General features: G+C 42.1%; 1 protein-coding gene across 5 annotated transcripts in view; it reads left to right on the top strand.

Annotated features, from left to right (window-relative positions):
- Nucleotides 1-21,802, top strand: part of LOC120559100 (immunoglobulin superfamily member 21-like) — a 97,874-nt gene that overhangs the window by 74,877 nt on the left and 1,195 nt on the right. For all 5 annotated transcript variants that reach the window (XM_039800534.1, XM_039800533.1, XM_039800538.1 and 2 more), the window contains 4 exons: nucleotides 6,256-6,769; nucleotides 8,316-8,416; nucleotides 10,889-11,081; nucleotides 11,178-11,210. In XM_039800534.1, coding sequence (XP_039656468.1) covers nucleotides 6,256-6,769; nucleotides 8,316-8,416; nucleotides 10,889-11,081; nucleotides 11,178-11,210 — 841 coding nt within the window. The remainder of the gene's footprint in view (nucleotides 1-6,255; nucleotides 6,770-8,315; nucleotides 8,417-10,888; nucleotides 11,082-11,177; nucleotides 11,211-21,802) is intronic.

Here is a 21,802-nt window from a genome sequence, read left to right as displayed (position 1 = left end):
TAAAGCTGTGTTAGCGATAGCATCTGGTTTTATGTAAATGGCAGTGACCATCACCACAGAGAACTCCCGCGGGAGATAAAAGGGCCTGCATTTAATCGTCAGGTACTCCAAATCAGGGGAACAGTGTGTATCAATGGTTTGTGTGTTAGTGTACCAGCTATTGTGGACGTAAATGCATAACCCCCCTCCTTTCAGCTTACCGGAGTCTGCATTTCTGTCCCAGCTAAATAATGTGTGGCCTGTTAGCTCCATGGCTGTGTCTGGGATTGATGAGTGCAGCCATGTCTCCTTTATCACCAGAATGCAGTCCCTGATGAGTTTGTCCGAAGAAATCCAGAGATTCAGTTAATCTTGTTCACGATGGATCTGGCATTTGTGAGTAAAAAGCTGGGTAGTGGTGGTTTGTGTGCCTCTTTAGCCTTGCGAGTAATCCAGAACAGCCTCCTTGCTTTTTCTTCCAGTATCTCCTCCACCTCCGTCGCCTGTTGGTGCCAACCACAATCCACGTAGAGCCGAGTGACTTTGTGCACCTTCACAACATACCGGAGATCTCCTCCGGTATGTTGTGAAGGTGCACAAAGTCACTCGTAACCACTTGCTCGTACTGTAATCTGACTTTGAACAGATCGTGTCGACTGTAGAACTGGTGCCTGGGACTTAAATGTAAATGTGAGATGCAGACATCTCATCTCCATACCCTACACAAGGAAATTAATTTGGCGTTGTAACCTGTTCTCGCTCCCGCTTTGTCAGTGGCTCTCAGCATCAGATACCGAGGCAAAAGTCTGGCATGGGGGACTGCTGTAATTGGTGGAAGTCGCTGGAAGCTCCGGTTATTGGTCAAATTTGCAGTGAAGTTCTGGTAATTGGACAAATTTGCGAGTCACATTGAATTCGCGGAGATTGGTTGAATTCACCTGAATTGTTGTGATCGTGACATCGAATTCCAGGAGGGATTGTATTATGTATTTATTTTACATTTCTTGTTTGAAATAGTATAGTCTAGTTATTTAAACATTGCTGCTGTTGTTGCTCAATGACTATTTGTTAACAAGAATAATAAAACAATGTTTAGTCTTTTCTCAATTTTCTAACAAAATAATAAAAAAGAACCAATAAAATTATCAATAAGAAACAGAACCGTTAATTAATTCAATTCAATTCAATTTTATTTATAGTATCAAATCATAACAGAGTTATCTCGAGACACTTTACAGATAGAGTTAGGTCTAGACCACACTCTATAAATTCCAAAACCCCAACAATTACAGTAATTCCCTCAAGAGCAAGCATTAGCAGTGGCTATTGCGACAGTGGCAAGGAAAAACTCCCTTTTAGGAAGAAACCTCGGCAGACCCAGACTCTTGGTAGGCGGTGTCTGACGGGCCGGTTGGGGGTGTGATGAACAGTGGCACATAATAGTCACATTAAAGATAATGGAACAGTGACTTCGAAGCTCATCGTGGAAGTTCATGTCATGTCGGATGCGGCGGACGCGGCAGGACGCAGCAGGATGCAGCCGGGAATTGCAGAGAATCGCAGAGCATAGCTCTGCGAAGAAGAAACATAAGGACTCCGGGGAGTAAACTCCCCAGAGCTAGGTTAGTAACAAGCATTTCTGGGACAGGATGCATACAAAAGGAAACAAGTAGAGATGAGAGAGCAGCTCAGTGTGTCACAGGAAGGAAGGAACTTCCCCGGCAGTCTAGAATTATAATAGCATAACTAAGAGAGGCAGGTTAAAGAGAGGTGCCTGGTCGGGCTAGAACTCTTCCCAACCGGATCGGGCTGTACTGGCCTGCCTCCCTCTACTCTCGCTATATTATTGATTATATAATAAATAAAACTGATGACTACGAAGAGAAGCAGGTGGGCCGGTTAGGCGGACGCTGCAACTCCTCACTCCTTAACTATAAGCTTTATCAAAGAGGAGGGTTTTCAGTTTACTCTTAAATGTGGTGACGGTGTCTGCCCCTCGAACCCAAAGTGGGAGCTGGTTCCACAGGAGCGGAGCCTGGTAACTGAAGGCTCTGGCCCCCAGTCTACTTTTAGAGACTCTAGGAACCACAAGTAGCTCTGCATTCTGGGAGCGTAGTGCTCTACTAGGACAATAAGGTACTTGGAGCTCTTCTAGGTATGATGGTGCTTGACCATTTAGAGCTTTGTAGGTCAGGAGGAGGATTTTAAATTCAATCCTAGATTTTACAGGAAGCCAGTGCAGAGAAGCCAATACAGGAGAAATATGATCTCTTCTCTTAGTTCTCGTCAGAACACGTGCTGCAGCATTCTGGATCAGCTGGAGACTGGATCAGTCTTAAGGGACTTATTTGAGCAACCTGATAGTAAGGAATTGCAGTAGTCTAGTCTAGAAGTAACGAATGCATGGACTAGTTTTTCAGCATCGATTTGAGACAGGATATTCCTAATTTTGGCAATGTTACGAAGATGGAAAAAGGCTGTTCTTGAGGTTTGTTTTAAGTGGGCATTGAAGGATATATCCTGATCATAAATAACTCCTAAATTTCTAACAGTAGTGCTGGAGGCCAGGACAATTCCATCCACAGTAGCTATATCTTTAGATAATGAAGTTTGGAGGTGCGTTGGTCCCATCACAATAACTTCAGTTTTGTTTGAGTTTAACATCAGGAAATTGTGGGTCACCCAGGATTTTATATCTTTAATACATGCTTGAAGTTTAGCTAACTGCCCACTTTCGTCTGGCTTAATTGTCAGATATAATTGGGTGTCGTCTGCGTAACAGTGAAAGTTAATTGAGTGTTTCCTAATAATATTACCAAGAGGAAGCATATATAAGGAAAATAGAATTGGTCCAAGCACTGAGCCTTGAGGAACGCCATGGCTAACTTTAGCGTGCTTGGAGGGTTTATTGTTAATGTTAACAAATTGGGAACACTCAGAGAAATAGGACTTAAACCAGCTAAGTGTGATTCCTTTAATGCCAACTAAGTGTTCCAGTCTCTGTAACAGGATGGTATGGTCAATAGTGTCAAATGCAGCACTAAGATCTAGTAAAACAAGAATGGAGACAAGTCCTTTGTCTGCAGCAGTTAGAAGGTCGTTAGTAATTTTCACGAGTGCCGTCTCTGTGCTATGATTCTTTCTAAATCCTGATTGAAAGTCATCAAATAAACTATTGCTATGTAGAAAATCACATAACTGATTAGCAACTACCTTCTCAAGGATCTTGGATAGAAAGGGAAGGTTAGATATAGGTCTATAGTTTGCTAAGACCTCAGGATCGAGGGTAGGTTTTTCAGAAGAGGTTTTATCACAGCTATTTTAAATGACTGTGGTACATAACCTGTTAATAAGGACATATTGATCATATCTAGTAATGAAGTGTTAACCACGGGTAACGCTTCTTTGAGTAGTCTCGTTGGGATGGGGTCTAAGAGACAGGTAGATGGCTTAGCTGAGGATATCTTTAACATTATTTGTTGAAGGTCTATAGGATAAAAGCAGTCTAAGTATATGTCAGGTCTAGTCGTTCTTTCTAGCGGTCCTGCGTTTAAAGGTGAACTGTTAAAAGTTGAGGGCAAAAGGTGATAGATTTTATCTCTAATTGTTATAATTTTATCATTAAAGAAGCTCATGAAGTCGTCACTACTCAGAGCTAGAGGAATAGATGGCTCAGTAGAGCTGTGACTGTCAGCCTGGCTACAGTGCTGAAAAGAAACCTTGGGTTGTTCTTATTTTCTTCTATTAGCGATGAGTAATAGTCTGATCTGGCCTTTCTTAGGGCCTTCCTATAGGTTTTGAGACTTTCTTGCCAATCCAAACGAGATTCTTCCACTTTGGTGGAACGCCATTTACTTTCGATGTTTCGCGAGATTTGTTTTAATTTGCGAGTTTGGGAGTTATACCAAGGTTTCCTTTGCTTAATCATCTTCTTTTTGAGGGGAGCAACGGAGTCTAAAGTCGTCCGTAGGCAGGTCGTAGCACCGTCTACAAATGTATCAATTTGAGAGGGACTGAGGTTAACATAAAGGTCATCTGTTCTGTTAAGGCATGACAAAGAGTCAAATGCTGTTGGAATATCTTCCTTAAATTTAGCTATAGCACTGTCAGATAGGCATCTAGTGTAGAAGCTTTTATCTAATTTAGTATAGTCAGGTAGTAAGAATTCGAAAGTAATCAAAGAATGATCTGATGGTACTGAATTCTGCGGAAATATTATTAAATCCTCAATTTCAATACCATATGCCAGCACAAGGTCGAGAGTGTGGTTAAAACAGTGCGTCGCCTTGTGCACACTCTGACTGAAACCGATTGAATCCAGTAATGAGTTGAAAGCAGTACTAAGGCTATCATTGTCAACGTCCACATGGATATTAAAATCACCTACAATAAGTACTTTGTCTGATTTAAGGACTAAACATGATAAAAACTCTGAGAATTCAGATAAAAATTCAGAATACGGACCTGGAGCCCTGTAAATAACAACAAATATAATTGGCTGTAATGTTTTCCATTTTGGATGTTGAAGATTAAGAACAAGACTCTCAAACGAGTTATAATTTAGTTTAGGTTTAGGATTAATTAACAGGCTTGAGTCAAAGATGGCTGCAACTCCCCCTCCTCGGCCTGAGCCTCTAGGAATTTGAGTATTAATATGACTGGGAGGAGTGGCTTCATTTAGACTAACATATTCTTCGCCGGCCCCCAGCCAGGTTTGCAGTACACAAAATAAATCAATTTTATTATCTGATATCAAATCGTTTACCAATACTGCTTTAGAAGACAGAGATCTAATATTTAATATTCCACATCTAATTTTCCTATTTTGTTCTATCGTTGCAGTCGTTTTAATTCCAATTAGGTTGTTAAGTATAGCGCATCTTTTGTTTACCTTTGATTTAACCGATCTGAGCCGGGGGACAGACACCGTGCTTATTAGACTATGAGTGGGCGACTGCTCCAACGGAAGCACAGAGGGGCGCGTAGCACTGCACCTCTGATTACTAATATCAAACTTGGGTTGTCATGGTTTATGACCGATAATAGACTCAGTCAGATTTTTTGATATGAGAGCGGCTCCGTCCCAGGTGGGATGAATGCCGTCTCTCCTAATCAGACCAGGCTTTCCCCAGAACGCCCTCCAGTTATTCACATAGCCCACATCATTAGCTGGGCACCACCCCGACAACCAGCGGTGGAAGGATGACGTACGGCTGTACATTTCATCATTGGTCAGGTTTGGCAGGGGTCCAGAGAACACTACAGAGTCCGCCATTGTCTTTGCGTATGCACAAAGTGACTCAACATTAATTTTAGTGATCTCCGATTTACGACCATTACCCCCTACGTGAAGTATGATCTTACTGTATTTACAGTTCTTTTTAGCCAGCAGCTTTAGATGGGATTCCATATCGCCTGCTCTAGCCCCGGGGACACATATGACCGTAGGTGCTGTAGCTGCTGGGGCCGCCGGCTTCACATATCGCAGTATAGAGCTCCCAATAACCAGAGTTGGCTTCTCAGTGGTTGTATCACTGAGTAGGGAGAAACTGTTAGAGAGGCGAAGATGCTCCGGTTTAGAGCGACCGTCATCATGTGCACTCCCTGGTTTAGATCTAACGCTACGCTTCCCTCGGATAGTCACCCACTCGCCCGGCTGCTCAGGGCCTACCGGGGGACAGCTAGCAGAAGCTACAGAAGCTACAGTATGTTGGCCTGCTTCAGCTACGTGGCGCTGGCTAGCTACGGAAGCATATGATTCTGATTCCATGAGTTTTTGCAGGAGCAGCAAACTAGCGCTTGGAACCGAACACGGGAACACCGGAAGTGACAATACGCTTACCGTACACGTCAGCACACGTCATTTAAGCAGTATCGAATAAACCCTAACCATGCCCATCCCTAGTAATACATTATGATGGTTTTAAATAAATCCCTTGTGTGGACTCCCTCCTTCTCACATTGCCAGGATTGACAAAAATTGTCAGGAGGAACAGTGACACCCAAATACGCGCATGTGTGCAGGCCTCCAGCTCAACTTGTTTAAATGTTCACACTTCCCTCCAGTAAAGTGTTGCCTGCACATAGTTAACAATCACATATTCCTGTTGAACACCATTATTGACTACTTAGGATCTCCTTTAACCAACTATTATTGTGTCAAAGCATTTGACTTGTCCTGCCCCTCATGCAATTGACAGCACAGTGCAAACTGTCTTTTTAAATGGAGATTCTGTGTTCCAGTTGCTCTGACCTGCCTTTGTTCTGGCTTTTAAGGTGTACTTCAAGCGAGATGGTGAGCTTATCGATGTGGTGCCAACTGACCAGTTGTCCTCAATGGAAGACCCAAGCAAGGGTCGAGGTCTAGAAAAAAGCTTTGACAGGAGACTAGTGGGGCTATGGAGCTCCCGGGCTCTCACCAGTGGAGACCTTGATGACACCAAACTCAAGAAGTCCCTGCTGGAACAAGAGGGGAAGCTTGCTCGGCTGGGCCAAGATGGCCCAGATGGCCTCGAAAAGGGCAGAGAACATGGGTCCAAGTCAGACTCCGAGCCAACCACCGAGGTGATTCCTGAGACGGTGGTGAGCCGGGAGTTTCCCCGCTGGGTCCAGAGCAGTGATCCGCTCTACTACTTCCAGCAGCAGCAGCAGGCAGCACGTGACGGCACCATGGAGGTGAGAGCCATGCTGACCTGGAGCCTCAACCCCCAGCTGGACAATGAGGCTCTGTTCAGCTGTGAGGTCAACCATCCAGCTCTGTCCATGCCCATGCAGGCCGAGGTCACACTGGGTGAGTCATGCACCAACACACAGAGCTGGGCTCTGAGCTGACATGCACACAGAATTCTCTCTGAATCCAGTTACTCAGACCATATACAGTGGTGCTCATAAGTTTATGAACCCATGCTAAAGTTGACTAAAAAGAGGAATAAAAAAAAAATCATCTTTTGGAAATTGATCTTAATGCCTTAATTAAAAAAATTAGGAAAATCCAACCTTTAAGGACACCAATTTTCTTAGTGAATGAATAATGTATCGTAAATAAATAAATGTTCTACCTTAAAATACAGGGGGCATAAGTAAGTACACCCCGTTGTTAAATTCCCATAGAGGCAGGCAGATTTTTTATTTTTAGGCCAGTTATTTCTATGCATCCTGATAAAGTTCCCTTGGCCTTTGGAATTAAAATAGCCCCACATCATCACATGCCCTTCACCATACATAGAGATTGGCATGGGGTACTTTCCATAAAATCATCTCTCAATGCAAATCAAACCAGCTATTAGGCTAACTGAAATCAAACCATGCCAATCTCTAGGTATGGTGAAGGGTATGTGATGATGTGGAGGGGCTATTTTAATTCCAAAGGCCAAGGGAACTTTATCAGGATGCATAGTATCCTGGATCCATGAAATAACTGGCCTTTAAAAATACAAATCTGCTTGCCTCTATGGGAATTTAACATAGGGGTATGTATACTTATGCCCCCTGCATTTTAAAGAAGAACATTTATTTATTCACGATACATTATTCATTAAAGATTAGAATTTTCCTAATATTTTTTAATTTAAGGCATTAAGATCAATTTCCAAAAGATCTTTTTTTTATTCCTCTTTTTAGTCAACTTTAGCATGGGTTCGTAAACTTATGAGCACCAAGGTCATGTTTTATATGAGTGCAGAAGCGAAGCATTGCTGTGAATAGATGAACAATAAAATAATTTTTGATACCTTTTCTGAAATGTTTATATATATACACTTGAGTGCAGACCTGAAGTCTCATTTAAAACCGCTGCTAACGAACTAAAAAGGGGCTTGAAACAGGCAAACGCCACTTCTCACACAAAAGTTGTGATCTGTAAAAAGACTTTGCGCACCTGCAGGTAAACTCTGACCCATGCTTACAGACATTGAGACAGGGGAAATTGGCTACACAGATGGTAGGGTGGTAAGTTGGAGCCAGATTGTAAACCAATACCTCTCCCACATTTAATTTCACTTAATATCAAACGTTAATTATAGATCCATGTTTACATAAACATTCAAACCAGCAGTGATATTTGTGCTCACAGTGAGCCATTCCATAAGCACCTTTCAACTTGTAAAATATATATCCAACTCAAGCCACCTAATCCATTAATTTAAACTAAACTGAGAACAATGAATAGTAAGTGGGTCATCCTGAGCCTTCAGCACAGTTTGTACCACTTCACTTCAACTGGTTTGTACTCTGTCATAATAGTACATGTTACCTATTATTTAGTTTTATTAAAGTTAATATAAGTGTTGTGTTACTGTACAACAGCAATCCAACGTGCCATTTTATTTTTCTATCAGCTGCTCCCAGAGGACCCAAGCTGTCCATGAGCCCCAGTAAGGCCACTGTGGGAGACACCGTGCGGATCACTGTCCAGGGCTTCCAGCTGGGACCTTCTGCAGTGAGTTTCCAACACAGTGGCTCTTTAAACAGGAAATCCTGTGAAGTCATAAAATGACATCAGGGGACATTCCAGGATAAAAGATATGGACAGAGTAAAAAAAGGCTCTTTTCACCCCTTTTTCAAAGTGTACTGAATTCAGTTGCTCCGTTCCAGACAGTAGTTGATTTTTTTATTGGTTTATTGTTAAAGGGTATAGATGGGCTTACAGGCAGGTTCAGGTGCTGGTGGCTTAAAAGCAAATGTACAAAGCACATGACCAGTATGAAGATCTGGGACGGGCACAATGAAAGTGGGACATTACGAACTATATCTTTGACCTGTATAGGTCCTCTTGTTACAAATGCACACTATTTAGTAGGGCCTAAGACACTTGGCCATTGTGCAGGGTCATCTGATGTGGTCTAAAATACATCAAAGCAAAAACAAAACAGGGAATGTAGTTTAAAGATTGAAAAAGGAGTGCATGTGTTATCAATTAAAGTGAAATTTATTAAACTTACTTCACCGAATTGAATTATAGGCAGGAGCTGGGTTGGCCGTTATCCCGCTAAAGGAGGTGGACCTACACTGAACTGATTTGACTTTTATTTTTTTTTATAATGTAAAACACAGGGTATATATTATCATGAAGAATCTAGGGCTTGTTTTATCAATTACAGCAAAGATTTTGCAAGCACAAGTTTCACATACCCAGGGGGCTAAGCCCCCCCCGTCTTTCAATCCTAGTGATGTTCCTGGTAAGGGCAATAATGGGGCAAGAACAGATTTCTCAATACAATACCAGGGTTTTTTGCTGTAAACTATGCCTGAACTACTAAATGTGCTTCTCCTCTAAAAAAAATGCAGCCCTTTTCTCATTTAAACACATTTAAGATCTTTTGAGAGCCATGGTTTATTACTACACACCTAGTCTTGCTTTGCCAGAACTTCCTCCACAGCGCTGCGTTAGTTAGCGTTAGCTAGTTACTTCAACATTCCGGGATGGGATTGAAACATGCTCTGGTTTATTGGCATGTCTTTAAACCAATCACAATCGTCATGGGTGGTGTTAAGTTCCACACGGAGCTCCGGTGCCACTGCAAAATAGCCTAGGGAAGAAACTTGTTTTGGTGTAACGTATATGTTCAAAAGTAGTTTTAGTCGTGCCACACAAAACTCAAATTGGACAGATAGTCTAGCTAGCTGTCTGGATTTACCCTGCAGAGATCTGAGGAGCATTTAACCATAGTCCTCATAAACCCACCGAGGTTTAAAATTACAACACAGAGAAAGCGTAAGGTAATGGAAATCCAGCCGAAAAGAAGGACATACGGCAGAATTTCCGACGGCAAAGGTCTGATAGATACAGACAGCAGCCTGTAGTCTTTAGTGCACACTCTCTTGAGCACTTTGGCCCAAGTATTGTCAATGAACATGCAGATACTTGCGCTGTTCTCATGAAGCCATGTCTCAGTAAAGCAGATCAAGTTACTTCTCCAAAAATCGTCATCACAACAGATGCGTGTTGTGACCCCATCCAGTTTATTATTAAATGATCTGATGTTTGACAGAGTTATGATGGGAAGCGGGTGTCCGCTTCCTCGCCTTCTCAGTTAGTTACGGACTCCTCCCCTCTTTTCCTTCTTTTTTTTGCCTTGGGCTTTTACACGAGGGACTGACACATGGTTTAAGTCAACAGGCACAGCTTTATCTCGAATATTCGATCAATGACGAGGTTTGTACACAATATTCACTTCCTTAGTTGTTCCAGGTTAATGCAAAATTCTCACTTATGACAGTGTATAGGATGAATAAAATCACGACACGCAAGTAGTCCATTTCCATGTTGCTTAACAGAAGCACGTAGAAAAAACAGAAGTTAACAGAACAATTAACCCAGATAAATCAACAAACAATCAAACAGAGTGTCCTTATGTCATCCAAACACATTTTTTGAATGGTGGGGGACTTTAAGACGATCTCCCCCCATCTGTCAGTTCTTCAAACTAAAAAGGGTGTGCCACAGTACTGAAGCATTTATTCTAAAAGCTTTTTTATATGAAATCTTAATTTTTCTCAAAAGACGTAATTGTTCCAGTGCTGCTCATTGAGGTGCCTCAGTGCAGTGTTACAGGTTAAGAACATGGCTCAGATTGGGGCTGCCTTTAGCTCACCTAGTAGAGTCCGACTCCATGTAGGCTCAGTCTTTGTCAGCGGCCCTGGTTCAAATCCGAATCCCTTTGCTGCTTGTCATCCCCTTTCTCTTGCACATTTTCCAGTGTCTCTTCAGCTGACCTATTAAAGGAAAAAAAGCTCAGAGAGCCCAGAGATGCCAAGGCAGCTGTTTAGGGAAAGATTAGTGTTCTGTCACCTTGTTCTCTCAAGTCACTTTGGACTTGACCCTTCAGCTCTCTGCTCACACACAAGTGTGTGTGTGTGTGTGTGTGTGTGTGTGTGTGTGTGTGTGTGTGTGTGTGCATGTGTCCACAGAGCGAGGTCTTCCCTGAGCCCATATTCACCTGGACCAAGGTCGGCGGGACACTGCTAGATGGCAGAGAAGAACATAACGGAAGGGAGCTCATCATGGAGAGAGTTCCTGCTGAGCTCAATGGCTCAATGTTCCGATGCACGGCCCAGAATCCTCTTGGGTCCACAGATACCCACACCCGCCTCATCGTGTTTGGTGAGTCTGTTTATGAGGGCATTTGTTCTAATAATTTATCATTAGTTCAGTGAGCTCACAGTAATGTTTTTTTTTTTATTTGGTGTGTTTTTACAGACAACCCAAGACTGAGGAAAAGACAATTTATTGGTAGGTCTTCCTCTGTCATATTCATTTCAAGGACTACTGTTATTGTGATTAAATCCCGTTAATGTAATGAACCATTCATATAAACACAAAGTAACCACAGAAATCCAGGCTTCTGACTCCGACTAGCTGAGCATTTCCAACACTTCTTGATTATAAAAGAAACTAATTTTACAGCCCTAATAAATTAAGCTCCAAAGTGTTAAATGTCATGTCAAATTATAATATAATGAATACATGAATACATTGTATAAATTAAAAACAAAAGTCTGTGAAAAAATGTAAAGTCATTGAATCTCAAGTCATAATGAAAAAGGTTTTATAGGACATCATTTTGATTTCATAATAGCAACTTATTTCAAAATGCTTTTTTGTTTTTGTGCTATGACATTGTCCCAATTACACCTCTCCTTCATGTCACTTTCATGCCAGTGGTGTGGCCACTGCCCTCTCACCTTTCAGCCAATCACAGGCCCTGTCAGGTTTACATGGACTTTTCAGTTGGTTTTCATGGACTTTCTAGGTTTTCATGGACTTTCAGTTTGTGTTTCCCATTCACATTCCCCAGCACTCCCTCCTCTCAGCAGTTCACTACTGATTACACACACCTGCACTGCATTACGCCTCATCATCAGTTCACCTCCTGCATCTCATCAGTGACCACCTTCTTAAGCAGCACAGGCACACTCACTCTTTGTCGAGTCTTACATTTGTTCACGACACTCTGACTTGCTCTTGCATTCCTAGTTTATTCCAAGTACTTATTTACCTGTTGTTTAGCATCCTGTTGTCTGCCGCTGCTCTGAGCATTACCTCGTCTCCTGCCGGTATCCTGCCTGTTCATACTACTCCCTGTTGGATCTTTGTGAATAAAGCTCACTGCACTTACTCCAATCTGACTCCTGCTCCTTCCGTGCGTGACAGGTCCCCTTGCTCCTAAGTGAATTTAAATCAATTTAATTCATAAAACTGCAAATCACAACAGAAGTTATCTTTCTTTACTTTTCACATAGATCCTGGACCATACTCTTTAATTCACTTAGACCCAACACTTCCGCACTGGAAATTATGTATTGCAAATGAACACACCCTAACCCTAAGTCCTCTAGGAAGAGTTTTAAGAATTTCATACCTGTAAACGGCCTCAAAAGGCCTAATGTTACATGACATTACAACATTATAGTTGGAGCTATCATCTATTCCTCTGCAATTTAGGGTCACATTAGTCAGGGGATTATACCAACCAAAGATGACACAGATATGATAAGATCATCTAGGACGACTGTGCATAGAATACATGAAAAACGCACAAAATTGAAAATGGATGACTTATCGTTGGGCAGAGCTGATGGAAGCAAATTGGAAATATGTTGGAAATGATGAGAGAAATGTGGGTACCAAATTTTGTGAATATAGGCCTTCATGCTGGATAATAAACGCAACGCAATGCTCACAAGTTTAAAAAAAAAGTGCATTCAAAGGACTATAGAGCTGATGTGCCATACCTGAGCCCAATTGTGTTATCAATTGAAATGAATTTCAGTTTGAACATTGCTGCAAAATGTTGTAATTGTGCATCCTAAAGTCTTAAAGTGTAAATTGCAGGTTAACCACCACAACCAATTAATGTGTAAATTAAAGTGCTCAATATGTATATATTTAAACATTTCTGTCTTAAAATGCGTTAAAATAACATTTATTGGGGTTTCTTCAAAGGTAACATGTTTTTTACAGTAACTGGGTGATGACGTCATAACAGGGAATAGCAACCCATACTCTGCTAGATTCCTACTGTTTGTGGCTTGACTATGGAGAACAACTGGGAAACCATCAAATTCTTGATGGACCACAGCCCTACAATTTTGAACCAGTCAGGCGTGAGAGAGGGGAGGACATTGCCTGAAATCATGGCCCTCAAAGAGTTATAAATGCTTGGTGTGAGGAAAATGAGTGGAGGGTTGGCCAGGTGTCCTGGTGAGTAGCTAGAGCTAGCCTAGGTTAGCCTGGTGCTAACCCAGATAACATTAGGGAACAAGCCAAAGTCTTTTCAAAATCTTGCCGTCATGTAGAATAGCAAGGAGGGACAACGACCGAAGACATTATTTACTTACATGGTGTCAGTAGTCCTAATCAGAGCTGTAGAGATGCACACACTGCACAGGCAATATGGCGCTATTGCCGGAATCTGCTGACAGAACGCGATATTGCCTGTGCTAAAACGCAAATTATTAGCAATGCTCATTGTCAGAAAGAAAAAGAGAGATCGATGTCCCTATCGCTGTGTTTGACAGGTGTTTGTGTGGACTATGCCACCCAATGGAATCAGCAGTGGAGAGTATGTGCTCCCGTGAGGTGAACGCGTTTTGGAATTTATTAGAGCAGCTCGACCCGCGACCAGCAGATCTGACATGCCTCATGCAGCATGCTGCCTGAACCTGTTTGTTTTGCGAATAGCTTACTTTCATTTCAGGCAGGATCACGGTCCTCTTGAAGCCAGCAAACACGAGTATGTTTACAATTGAGTTATTTCATTCATCACTTCTGAATCTTAAAAAAACATAAACAACTTTTCTACTAGTCTCCAATATAACTGCTAGCCTACTTGCCGTTAGACTAACGGTAACTCTAGGCTTGGAGTCCCTCTTATGACGTCACGCCCAGCCTAGTGGAAGGGAGGGGGAGTGCTTAAAACTACTGTAAAAAGTACCAACTTTTCATATTATATTGTGGGCGGTTCTTATCTTTATGTTTAATAAGCACATTGCATTATCTTCGTGAAAAATGTAACCTGCAATTTACACTTTAAAAGGTGCTCTAAGTGATGTGACGCATTTTTTAGGCTACAACATTTTTTGTCAAATACAGCAAACATCTCCTCACTATCCGCTAGCTGCCTGTCCCCTGAACACACCATAAAAAATGCGGTCTCTGTAGACAGCCCAGGCTCCACAAATGGCAACAAAAACAAACTGCGCCAACCTGCACAACGAACCATAACAAACAGCGTTCCAGCCAATAACCGACAAGAAGGAGCTGGTTGAGTCATGAACGCGCATTGTGGAAGTAGCATACGTGCTTACGCTGCTGCAGTGATGCCATGTTTCTGAGTGAGCAGGATTGTGGTGGAGCTTGAAAATGTAGCGTTAGTTTGAAAGTTAGTTTAAAGAAATGAAAATAGGCAACGTATAGTCTGCATGTGTTTTAACAGCATTTCAGTGACTGTTTTGATTGAGTTTGTTAAACCTCCTTTTTCTGAAACATGGCCCAGGAAACAAACTAGAACAAATTTAGAACATTAATGTATAAAACTGAACTAACAACTGTTTGACTTTTCCATTCAATACTGCTGGTCGCATAATTTGTAGGAAATCTTAACTCATGGCTGCGATCAAGACATTTTGAACCACAAAACCAGAGAGGCCTGCAACAATTACATTGACCACTTGGACAAAGTGACAATGCAGGTCATTGTGTGATTTCAGAAAATATATGCCTCCTACTAACCCTAGCCAGGTTAAAAAAAAAGCTGTTGGATTTTTTTTTTTGCTCTAGTGTAAGACTAATATTACTGTATTTGACTTAATATTGTACAGTAAAAACTGAAAAAAAAAAAAAAAAAGTCTCCTCACAGCAGTTCACACCATTGACCCCAAGCAGATATAGAGCCCTATTTTAACGATCTGAAACGCAAAACGCAAGTAGCTTTGTGGGCGGATACCGGCGGGATAAATGAGTCTTGCGCCCGACGAAAATCTAAAATGGGTTGGTCTGAAGTAGCTAGGTGTGGTTTGGGCGTAACGTGCAATAAACCAATCAGAGCGTCATCTCACATTCCCTTTAAGAGCAGGTGCGCTTGTTCCATGGCGGATTGCTATTATGACGGCGGATTTGCCTGGCGCACGCCAGCGGGAGCTGCCGATGCGAGATGCAGCAAAGTAATAAATGCCCATCTTGGCCAGGTGGCGATGTTGCTGCGGCCCCTCGGGTGCATCTCCTCAAGTCTGGAGAGGATTGCTGCAGCCATGGAGCGTGGGCCTCCAAACGCACCACCTGCATCTGTTGTGCCCCTTCCTCTTCCCCCCACTCCATCTCCGTCCACCCGCTCCATCAGGAGCACATCGCGCATTACTCCCGGACCAGATCCCGCCGTAGTTCAACATCACGTCTCCTTAAGTCCTCTAATATTTCCTCATTTATGTCATCAACGCATCCATGATTCATGGAAATGTTGTGTAAATCACAACAAGCCACAAAGAATGCTGGGACTTTTTGAGGACTGTACCGTAAAGTGCCTCCTGACCTATCCAAACACCTGAAGCGCATTTTCAGTAATATTTTCCTTTGTAATTATGTATGGTTTGCAAAAATGGGAACTGCTGCATCCATTTAGATGAGAGAAGTGTATGCGCGTTGTGCACACGCTACATTATGGCCAAGCATGCGCCCCTAAAATAGCATCTGAATAACGCGCTACTGACTTTAGACTAGCGCCACTGACTTTAGACCAGGTTTTTCCTGGTCAGTGGCGGAATTGTTTTCTGATACTGCAGAATAGGACCAAGTAACGTTTGCGCCTGAACACGCCTCTTCTTTTCGCTGAACCGCCCCCAGGAGCGCAAATACATTCCCTAATTTACCAACGTGCGTCTGTGGAGGGAAAAGTCCGCTGTGCGTCGGGTGCAAAATAGGAATGATACATGCGTCGGTGTACAAAGGCAATTGCGCCGAGTGCAAGATAGGGCCCATAATGTGTGCATTGCACAGGGTACCCACTCTGCCAGTGGGTTGATCTTTTAGATGCGGGGCCTGCACACCTTTGTAGGTACACATGTTGCTGGCATTGTCGTAAAACTGTCCTCTACAGTTATTAATGTCAATGCCCATCTCTCTTAAAACACTAATAACTGAATTAAACCATGCTTCTTCCCTGTGGCTTGAATTGGGAGGAATTTAACAAAACGCTCCTCTATACAGCCCTCTGGTGATACGTACTGCAGTACATGTGTGATGTCTGGCGTGAAGTCCACATTGACTGAGAAATACTTTGCAAGTTTCACTCTGCAGATGACTTCATCCAGCACCTTCTGTCACATCAACTGTATGAATTCCTCACACACATTCAGGGAGAGGTAGAATGGGGTTCTGGGGAATTGAGAAAATCACACCCCCATCCAGGGGAGGTGATATCATTAATAAACTCCTATGCAGGGAAGTGTTTTGGATACATACACTTGGCACTTTAGAACCTATAGGTTTAAATGACTTGCTTTCTCTAATGTCAAAGTATGTTAATTAAGTGAATATACTTTTATTCCCATTGCACTGTGAACATTTATATATTTTCTTGTTCGTTTGTATTCACTTTTGACCTGTTTGTGGGCATTTGCCCTTTAATGACAGATTACATTACATGTCATTTAGCTGACACTTTTATCCAAAGCGACTTACAATTGCTATATATGTCAGAGGTCACACTCCTCTGGAGCAACTAGGGGTTAAGTGTCTTGCTCAGGGACACATTGGTTGATGTATCACAGTGGGAATCGAATCCAGATCTCCCGCACCAAAGGCATGTGTCATATCCACTGCGCCATCACCACCACAGATCAATGAGTGTAACACCTTGTTTGAGATGGGTGTATCTTCAGATTGCCACGCCCCTCCTGTGCACAATCACACCTGTTGATAATTCTTATTAAGGGCTTCATTGCCCATTCTCTCCAAGGACTCTGATGAAGATGTAACCTTACATCGAAACGTTAGTCACTGTTATGCACCTTAAGAAATAAAACCATCAAGTAAGAAGACATCTGTGTTGCACCGGCAATTTTTTGCTATTTTATACTGTTGTGTCACGCCTTGGTTGCACTGGAGTGCAGAGAACTCTTTTTACGTAGAATGGGGTTCCTCTGCCTGCATTTCCATATGTATCAATATGGGCTTTAAAGGTCCAATATGTAATATTTGTACTGTAATAAATCCAAAAATGACACCAATGCCTCATCAGATATTAAGGAAACATGTTAAACTGAAATACTATCTTTTCTGACAACAATGCTAATTTCAGTATTTTTCTTTTTGAAATTTACATTCCGTGACGGAATTTATGTTTATGTTTTGATCTGTGTGTTGTTATCAACGGCCCAGTTTGACAGCCAGGCCGGGTTGCCAGATATACCCTTTAAAACGTAAACCCACCACGCTACAGCTGTAACGGTAGTACAGCCGAAAGCGTGACAAGCAAAAACGAACAGGATCAACAGAGATAGATTCTACCCGACCTAAAAAAGAAAACAGCATTTTGCTAACAGTTGCGTGACCAGAGACGTAACAACCCCTGGTAAATAATGGAGATGTATTTGAAAGATGGAGACAGCTTAGAGCCCCAAAAGGACGCAGAATTGGCTTATTTCCTCCTGAACCGGTAAGCATTAGCTTCAGGCTAATTTATCACAGCTACTAGGGGCATTTTTGTCATTTCAACATTTGTGTACTCACATTGAATTATATAGCTAGAGTTGGTTACTTGCAAAAACAATTGAGACAGTAAAGTGATCCCGACTGGTCCTGGCTAACGCTGCCTTGCTAACCCTGCTTACTGCTAACGTTACCGGGGACCAGGCAAGCCCATGGCTGTTTACAGCATGTAGCCTCTTCAGCGGCGCGGGCCGACAACGGTGAGTTATTTTAAGCCACGAGAGGGGGCTGTAAATCGGAAAGAGAGGACTGTGAGTTTGCAGTGTGTTAACGATTGTTGCCGTAATTTAAGCCAATCAAAGTGTGTTCCGCCAACGGGTAGTTGGTATATTTAGCGTTTCGATTGTAATTCTAAGCCGAGGAAGTGTGCCTGACTGGCGTGTGGAAGACGGTGAGGTTGTTGTGTTTTTAGCGGTTCATACTGTAATTTTAAACCGAAAAGTGTGTGTCTGTCAGTTGGTTACAGAGCCCCGAATGAGCACGGGCTTTTATGACTGTCAATATAGCCAGAATCTAACGTTAGCTACGCTGTGCTGTGGAGTAATGTCTGGCTATGTGAGACTAGCATCTAACGTTAGCTACTCTGCTGTGCTGTGAAGTAATGTCTGGCTATGTGAGAAAAGCATCTAGCAACATTGTTATGAATGCTGCGGTCTCAGCCTGGCAACCTCCGTGAACTTCGAGTCTGGGCAGGAGGGGGCGGGGGAAACGACTCTCCAGTATTTTGAATTTGTACTGCAGTAACTATTTTAACCGCTAGCTGCCAGTATTACACACAATATTACATATTGCACCTTTAACAAAAGGTTCCAAATAGTTACCATTGTTGCTGTCTCCAAAACTGTGGCTTTCACCACTAAAAGTAAGTCCCCACTGAGCCAGATACTCAACCAAAGTAACACCCCTCCCCAATATTCACAAGCCTTATTGTTTCTTTAGTTTTGAATCCACTGTCCCGCTTCAGATGTCTGATTTATGTACATGGCTTTCCTGTGCATATCACAGCTTTCATGGTCTGTGATACGTTCATTTGCATGCTTCCAATTTGAATAACCCACGCTGCCAAATGCTGACTTCTCTTTTCCCTCGGCAAATATTTTAAATGCAAAGCAAAACAAACTACCTTGCGAAGGTGAGTAGCATGGCCAATCCCTGGGCAGATATTACCATGCTTGCGCTTGAAATGTGTCCTTGACAAGAATCTTCTCTGGTGTTTGTATTGACGTTCTGAAGCAGAGAGGTCAGCTTCTCTGTTCTGGCACAATGCCTGTCCCATTTTTGCCCAGTAAAGACACCCAGTCCTCCTCTCCAGCTCCTCCCACTAGCGGCCCTCCTGTCTTCTCCTCTCCACAAATTTTTTGCCTCTCCACTTGTTAACAAGCTTGACTCACCTTCATTTGTATCAGGTTTAAAAAAAATCCTGTTAGCTTTGGAATGTGCTTCAGCCATTCCTTCTCACTCTTTTTGCCGTAATATTCTTTCGTTTGAGCACCGCTCTCAAATCTTTCTTTTCCGAAATATTTACCTTGCTAGCCACAAACGTCTGTCCCTAGCATAATCTTAAATAGGCTATGTTACATTCCAAAACATTTCCTCTACATTCATATTGGCTGTTGTCATGGTACCCCATTGGTCACATGTAAATTGGATCAACTGAAATACAGACAGTTTAACAAATTACAAAGCAATACGATTGTTTATTTGAGCGGCATGGTGGCTCAGTGGTTAGCACTTCTGCCTCCCACCAAGAAGGTTCTGGGTTCGAAACCAGGTCTTCCAAGGGCTTTCTGTGTGGAGTTTGCATGTTCTTTGCGTTTGTGTGCTCTGGTTTCTTCCCACCATAAAGACATGCATGCAACTAGGACTACCGTTGAAAATTAGCCCACTGACTTAAAGTGAAGGTTCGGAGTAATTTCACCCTAGGGTCCTTTGCACCATGACCTCGAGCCAAACACCCCCCCAGAAGCTTTTTTCACCTGGGTCTAACATTGGGAGAGTTAGCGTAGAGTAGCGTAGAGTAGCATTAGCCGCTGAATAGCTTAGCGCAGAGGCTAATGGATCCGAAGTGTCTCTTAACATTACCCCACTAATAATGCCCAAAATGATACCAAAGGTCTACACTAGTATAGGTTATGCACTCATAAAACGATGGATTGTAAAGTTTGTACACCAGAAGGTTATGTAAATAACACTTGCCTGCTGGCTTCTGCTCTCTGCTGTTGTTGTTGCTGCTGTAAGACGAGTGCTTAGGGCTGTCTACAAATTACAACACTGAAAAGAGATGCAACAAAAATATTTTTTAATTTAACTTATTTTTTAAAGTAAGTGCTGTAGTATAACTAGCAGGAGACAAGTAATAATTGAGGTAAGTTTGGAGACATTACCTTATTTAATCATTAAATTAATAAATATTTTTGTTGCATCTCTTTCGGTGTTGTAATTTGTAGATGTCCCTAAGCACTCTTACTGCCCGGTAGTAACAGCAGCAGCAGCAGCAGAGAGCGAAGCCAGCAGGCAAGTGTTATTTACATAAACTTCTGGTGTACTACAAATTTTACAATCCATCGTTTTATGAGTGCATAACTTATTTTACTACTGTAGACGTTTGGTATCATTTCGGGCATTATTAGTGGGGTAATGTTAAGAGACACACCGGATCCATTAGCCTCTTCAATATTCAATGAGCTAACGCTCCCCAATGTTGGACCCAGGTGAAAAAGCTTGAAAGTGTTTAGCTTCGAGTCGTGCAAACCTTGGGAAATTACTCCGAACCATCACTTTAAGCATTATGGTATTTTTAGGCCTTTTTTCAAAAGGACAGCTGAAGACATGAAAGGGGAGAGAGAGGGGGAACGACATACAGCAAAGGGCCGCAGGTCGGAGTCGAACCCAGGCCCGCTGCGTTGAGGAGTAAACCTCTATATATGGGCGCCCGCTCTACCAACTGAGCTGGGCGCACAACACTGTAATTTTAAAGTGCACACAGACCAGCATCCTCCATCCCCTCCCTCCAAGTTGCGTGTCACAACGATTCCCTTCGGCTCAGACACTAATTGACACTAATTGGTGAAGCTTTGTAGATGGAATTCTTTCCCATTCTTGCTTGATGTATGACTCCGTTGTCATATTTTGCGCTTCATAATGCGCCTCACATTTTCAATGAGGAACAGGTCTGTACTGCAGGCAGGCCAGTCTAGTACCCACACTCTTTTACTACGAAGTCATGCTGTGAAGCCGGCGGCGTTTCTGGGTGTTGTTGATATATGGCTTTCGCTTCGCATGGTAGAGTTTCAACTTGCACTTGTAGATGTAGCGACGAACTGTGTTAGCTGACAGTGGTTTTCCGAAGTGTTCCTGAGCCCATGTGGTAATTTCCTAGTTTTTTAATGCAGTGCTGCCTGAGGGATCGTAGGTCACGGGCATTCAATGGTTTTCGGGCTTGCAGCTTACATGCAGATATTTCTCCAGTTTCTCTGAATCTTTTGATGATATTATGGACTGTAGACGATGAAGTCCCTATTCCCCTGCAATTTTACATTGAGAAAGGTTGTTCTTGAACTATTTGCTGACGCAGTTGTTCACAAAGTGGTGAACCTCGCCCCATGCTTGCTTGTGAACGACCCATTATACCCAATCATGACCAATGACCCTGTCCCAGCTTTTAAGGAACATGTTGCAGGCATCAAATTCAAAATGAGTGAATATTTGCAAAAAACAAAGTTTATCAGTTTGAACATTAAATATCTTGTGTCTAATATCATTTAACATGAGTTAGGAAGAGTTGTGTGTGTGTATATATATATATATATATATATATATATATATATATATATATATATATATATATATAACATGTGGGCTCAGGGTAATAAGGTATTTTAGCTGCTGAACCATTAAATGTATTTGACAAACCAACCAGATTTAATGACGAAGCACATCATAACTACACTCCATCTGTATCATCTTTTCATCTAGTTTGTTTTATATATAAATAGTTATTTCTAAATGATTGTTAATGTTATGTATTCATTGTTTTCAATAAAAAAATTAGTTCATAAATCTTTTTTTGTTTGTATTTTATTACAGAACCCAGCCATAAAAAAAAGGTTCAGGAATTA

This window comes from Perca fluviatilis, chromosome 5 (genome assembly GCF_010015445.1).
Source record: "Perca fluviatilis chromosome 5, GENO_Pfluv_1.0, whole genome shotgun sequence".
Classification (NCBI taxonomy): domain Eukaryota; kingdom Metazoa; phylum Chordata; class Actinopteri; order Perciformes; family Percidae; genus Perca; species Perca fluviatilis.
The sequence above is the reverse complement of the archived record's forward strand: the minus strand, read 5'-3'. Positions and strand labels throughout refer to the sequence as shown.